The sequence below is a fragment of the Coenobita brevimanus genome, chromosome 27 (assembly GCF_032717465.1).
Source record: "Coenobita brevimanus isolate Jiangsu-jjx chromosome 27, ASM3271746v2, whole genome shotgun sequence".
NCBI lineage: Eukaryota > Metazoa > Arthropoda > Malacostraca > Decapoda > Coenobitidae > Coenobita > Coenobita brevimanus.
The window spans coordinates 26444991-26450990 of NC_136980.1; the positions used below are offsets into that span (position 1 = coordinate 26444991).

Sequence of the window (6000 nt, forward strand, 5' to 3'; positions counted from 1 at the left end):
TTTAAGGAAAAAAAAAAAGGGTTGAAAAATGGTCGGGATTGGGGGGTAACAGTGGTCAAAAAGTGGTCGGGACGGGGCGGGTTAAAACCTGGCCCAAGAGGAGACATAAAACTGTGCTAAATTATCCACTCCTGAGCAGGAAACTGATTTGACACTCTAGGAGTCTAGGGGCTGCCTTCCACCACCACCCATGTGAATAAGGGGTGATCCACCCTACATTCCTACATTACAAGTCTGTCCGGTGGAGATCTATCACTGTGTAAAATATCGTTTTGCAAGTCAATTTCTGACTTTCCTGGTTGCTAGGAAACGTGATCACTTAAAATCACTTTTTCTTCTTTCCCCTCAACCCTAAATGAATTCCGTGCCTCAACGAGTCTGTGGAGTGGAAAAAAACAGTCATATTATCTACACAATTGAGAATAACCTTCATTTACAGTAGCCACAATGATTAACCACAGTAACAGCCATAACACCATTGCTGAAATAACACATATGACCACAAACACCAATCCCAACAGTACAGTACATACAACTGTGAAAATAACAAATAGCCACATATGCCAGTTATAACGAGACACAGTAACAATCACGCCATAGTCAACTTGACTTAACCCGCCGTGTCCCGACCGATTTTTCGCCACAGACCCCCCCCACCCCCAATCCTGGCAGATTTTCGATTTTTTTTAAATTTGGCTAAAACCTCCACGTGTCCGCAGTGAGCCGTTCCTGGGTAGGTCGTACACAGTCTCGCACATCATAGCTGTACACACGATTCACAGAAGCTTCCGTCACTGGTGTTCCATCTTGGGGTGTGATATTAAACAGATGGACTGCTTCATCGATGGAGCCTTGTTTCCTGGCAGTGATAACCTTCATTGTGCAGTGGTTTCGTTCAACGATGCCATTGCCACTTGGTGCATATGTCACCCTGAAGCGTAGTAACACTCCCCAACATGTGACGAAGGCTGCGAATTGCCGGCCACGGAAGATGGTGTCATTATCACAGAGCAGTTCAACAGGTGCTCCTCAATCATGGAACACCTGCTCTAACTTTCAAATGACGGTGTCTCCATCTGGGTGTCACAGCTGCCGCCAAATGCAGTCGACAATTGTCAGATAGGCGTGACAAATGTGATGGGTAATGTCTATAGCCAATTGGTGCCATGTTCCTGTCACACCCAATGACCCATGCTGCCACTTCACCAGAGCTGGGTCAATAGCTCGGCACACATCACACCCCTTCACAACTTCACGCACCTCAGCCCGTGTCACCAGTCGAGAGATCTCTCGGCGCACAAAAAAACTGTGTGCGCCATATGCCAGGATGACCAGCGCATACATGGACATCAGCAATTCTAGGCTCAGCGGCATCTTGCTCGTCCATTGCCACTGCACCAGCTACCAGTCTGTCATTTCGCACCCACTCCTCTGGAACATGCGTGAGGACATCAGCAGCTTGATTTTCTGTAGACTGGAGAAGCCTCACAGACAATGTCAGTCCCAACTCACTCACCAGTTGGCGAATGATTTCGGCTCGGCGGTGAATCAACATCTCTCCGTGAGCCTTCGTTCGAAGTCGTCCATGACCACTCAGTGCATCATCAATCCAATGATATACTGTGGCAGAGTCTGTCTGTAACTCAATGTACTTCATACCCCAAGTGATTGCCAAGGTCACTGCACAGACTGCTGCATCCAGCTCTGCCATGTTGATGTGTGAGCTATCGTCCCGCCGCAGCCAGCATGTGTCTTCAATTACACTGCCTTGTGGCATCTCTAAAACATCTCCAGCAGCTAGAGCACTGGCATCTGTCCACACAACTGCCCGGTCACCATACACGCACCAGAGGCCACGACACGGATCTTCCCTGCCCCGCCGTGTCGCCACATACTCCATCTTTTGAAGCAGGGATTCATCATAACGGAGCTATGTTGAGGCCAAAGCCAAGGCACTTCAAACAGTAGCGCTGGCCTTGTACCATCACTGTCTGAAATGGCCACAGTGCTGATTGACATGCACCTGCAGATAAGCCTTGCATAGGTCCCGAACAGCCACATTACCCCCGTTCGACGCCACTCGTGCATCTGATCAGCACATACATCGCTATCAGCAGTAAAGGCAGTTACATAGTCGTTTAGCTCGCGGTAGTCTAGCACTGGCCGTACTTTACTACTGTTATTCTGATGAACAGCCATAAGCGGCATAAGCCCTCGTGGTGCCCCATGTTGCTGTTCATAGTAGGGTACCAACCAGCCGTTCTTGATCCATGACTCCAGTTCCTGGTCAAACTCCTGGTGCATGGACGGAGATATGCTTAGTCTGTATCAGTCCAAATTTGTACTTGTCCATGTAAGAGAAGACCCAGGTACTAACTTGATGGTTCACTTGCAAGCCAAATTTGGTCATAACAGTCACCCTCATCTAGTCCAAGTAAGTTCAGAAAACACCATCCATCTACCGCTCACTAATGCCACTGAGCAGGAAAAGACATCTAAGAAGGGCATGATTGTTGGGTCTTAAGAGAAAATTGACATCCCTCCCCGCAAAATTAACACCACCAACCAAATCCATAATGACTTGCTGTTGGAAAATGACCAAGCGAGAGAGAGCGAGATGCGTGAACAGAGGTTAAAAGAACTCATTGAGACAATAGTGGCAACATCACACCAAGGCTTAGCGTGAAGACCTGTCACAGTTAATACTCAATCATGACCCCCTTTTCATCCTTGACAAGAAGGAGTTAGGGACTATCAGTGGCCCTCCCACGCACATTAAGGTTGTTGACACCCATCCCAGTCGTGGACCAATGTACCGTTACCCCAAACAGGCCAAGCAGATTATTTCGGACATGCTTCAAGACATGGAAGATCGGAAGATCATAGAACTATCAACAGCGGCCTGGTTGTCACCTATAGTATTAGTGAATAAATCCGATGGGAGCAAACGGATGTGCTTAGATTACCGACATGTCAACAAACATCTCACTACTGACATTTATCCTCTTCCTCAGTTGGAAGAATTAGTGGAACAAGCAGCCAGTCATCAATACTATGTCACCCTCAACATGCGAGAAGGTTGCTTCCAAATCATGCTAGATGAAGAGAACCGTGACCTTACTTTCAGCAATGGAGTTACTTTGTATAGATTCAGACAGCTCCCATTTGGTCTTAACTGCTCCCCTGCGATCTTTTCCAGGCAGATGGCTTCAGTACTTACGCCACTCATACAGAAAAGATGGGTCAGAAATTACTTGGATGACTTGATTCTTTGGGCTCATGACTTTCCTATGTTACTAGATCGCATGAGGGAGCTTTTCCAATTACTTACTGAAAATGGTGTAAAACTGAATCTTAGTAAGTGTACATTTGGTCTTAAAGAGGTTACTTTTCTTGGTCGCAAAATCTCAGCAGACAGAAGCAAACCCGACCCAAAGAACGTAGAGGCGATCACGAAGATGAAAGCACCCACTACAGTGAAAGAAGTACATCGTTTCCTAGGTATGTGTGGTTTCTATAGAAAGCGTATCCCCTCATTTGCTAGAATTGCTGTACCTCTCACCAACCTAAGTCTCGAGCAACGTTTATCTGGAGGGACGAATGTCAGAAAACCTTTGAACATCTAAAGTCTTGTCTTATCAATACCCCTGTCTTGGTTAAAGCTCAGATAGAACAACCATTCTTTCTCTCCACTGACGCCAGTAACACCCACGTTGGCGGAGTCCTGAGTCAGACTCAATCAGTTGGGACCAACAAACCGGTCGGGTATTTCTCTAAAAAGTTGACCCTTGTGAGACTCGATATTCAGCGACAGATAAAGAGGCACTAGCCGTGGTTCTTGATTGCTGTAATTTCCATTATTATCTGTGGGATGCCCATTTCACTGTAATAACTGACCAACAATCTCTCACTGGTATATTCAAACAAGACTAAATCACCTCAAATGAACCGGTGGATACCAGAAATGTGAGCATATACTGTAATTATAACATCCGGTACCTCAAAGGTAAGAACAACTTTGTAACGGACCAGCTGTCACACCCAGTTCGAGTAGTAGTCCATCCACCTGAAGCCACATGGCTTGGGTTAGATCAAGAACAAATGAAGGCCCGCCAAAGAGACGAACCCGTGACGGAAGAACTAGCGCAATATCTTGAGGGTGGATCAGTCCTGACCAAACGACTCCCCAAGGCTACTTTAGATCAGTTTGCTCTCATAGATGGAGTTCTATATTTTGTGAAACAGAAGGCAGATGGAAGCCTGCATTACAGTCTCATAGTTCCTCGTGCGTTAGTTACACAAGCACTCCAACACGTATATGAATTGTCAAGACATCTCGGGCAAAAGAAAGCTGTCAAGAAGGCAGAGGAGTTATACTATTGGCAGAATCTCAAGGTTGTTGTGTGTGAATGTCAAAAAGTACATTACTTGTCAAAGATTCAAAAGGGACACGGATTGCAACAACAGTGGATAGAACTGCCCCCAGTGAATAAGCCATTGGAGAGGATTGGAATAGATCTTACTGATAAGGCTGCTGGAATCCAGGGTTACCAATATGTCCTTACAGTAATAGATCATTACAGTCGCTTTGTTAGGTTCTTCCCCCTGAAGACCAAGCATTCTACACACATAACAGACAAACTTTGGCAATACGTGCCAGATTACGGATCACCTCAGAGTATTGTCCTGGATAACGAAGGTGAATTCACCGGTAGAGATTTACAGAAATCCTGTCAGCAACATCAAATTACTTTATACTACACAACCCCTTACCATCCTCAAGGCAATGGGATCACAGAGAGGATGCATCGTACCCTCAAGTCGGTCCTCTCTGGCTTATGTCAAGGACACCCTTTTCGGTGGCCCCAGCTGCTTCAACCATGTCAGATTGTCATGAATAAGGCTATTCACACCTCAGCTGGACAGCAGCCATACTTTGCGTTCTTCTTCCGTCATCCTCCCAGACTGGTGAATGCACAACTTCCCTCAATCGACAGCGAAGAAGACGAGTTGGCCACCGCGCACACTCTCATCATGGAAACTCACCAGAAGATGGCACGCCAGTACCGAGACGTGGCAAATAGGTGAAGGAAGAATCAGACTCTTGGTGTAAAAAGCTTTGTGTGGGTGAAAAAGGAGACAGTAGTGCCAGGTACATGTCAAAAGTTAAATGTGAAGTGGGATGGTCCCTATCATGTAGTGGAAATGTTGCTGGATAGCAGTGTATATGTAGTGGAGAATGTCTTTACTGGAAAACGAATACAATGAGCTGCCAGGCAGGTGAAACCTTATCATGGTAGTGAACAGTGGCTGTTGGAACCCCTAGAAAGTGCCTTTACACCTGACCCGCTAGATGAACAATTACTGCCCCGTGAAAGACGGCCTTCTCACCGACTCATTGAGGATTGTTGATAAGTCTGTGAGGGCTAAAGAGTGTAACGGTTTATGGAAAGAATAAGGAAGTGTGTGCGGGTCGGACTGACTGACATTTGACTGCAAAGAGCTATAGTTTCAGGAAGAGAGAAAGAGGTTGAGATGAGCTCAGCCCAGTTCAGTGGGGATACTACGAGAGCTCTACTTCGAGGGGGCAGGACGCGTCAACCCCTCACATTACACTTGACATGGCTTGGAGTGTGGTCGCGACTTCAGGACCTGTCAAGCTCTTGTCAGTCACTAGGTGGAAGGCTGGAAACGAAAGTATCGAATGGAAGAAGTGTGAGTGAGACTGAGTGACAGTGAGTGTGAAGGGGAAGCGCCCCTGGGACGATCTTGGCAACGAGAGTACGAGTCCAACCAGCTGGGTGACTATGCCATTACTCAGGCAGGAAGTTAACTGGGGTTTCTCTTCTCCATTGGATTTATTTTTCTTTCTAAATTCACTAGTGACGTGAAGCGACCCCCTGGGGTACACTGTAATGTGTGGACTGACAGGTTCCACTTATTGTGGAGAGAGTGTCAAAGTAAGACGTGTTTAAAAGGAGACTCACAGTCAAGTCGATA

General features: G+C 46.5%; 1 protein-coding gene across 1 annotated transcript; it reads right to left on the reverse strand.

The window, feature by feature from the left end:
• Nucleotides 1–696: 696 nt before the first annotated feature.
• Nucleotides 697–2304, reverse strand: LOC145394519 (uncharacterized). Its single transcript, XM_080268360.1, has 4 exons — nt 2065–2304; nt 1343–1900; nt 1182–1287; nt 697–1025 (listed from the first exon to the last, which is right to left on the reverse strand). The coding sequence occupies exons 1-4, from the start codon at nt 2302–2304 to the stop codon at nt 697–699; spliced, it is 1233 nt and encodes a 410-aa protein (XP_080124486.1).
• Nucleotides 2305–6000: the final 3696 nt, after the last annotated feature.

Coding starts and splice junctions, on each gene's coding strand:
- LOC145394519 (XM_080268360.1), bottom strand. CDS start 2,304: ATGCACCAGGAGTTTGACCAGGAACTGGAGTCATGGATCAAGAACGGC. Junction 1,288..1,342: donor CTAGAATTGCTGATGTCCAT/GTATGCGCTGGT, acceptor GTGCGCCGAGAG/ATCTCTCGACTGGTGACACG. Junction 1,026..1,181: donor GTGGCAGCATGGGTCATTGG/GTGTGACAGGAA, acceptor ATGATTGAGGAG/CACCTGTTGAACTGCTCTGT.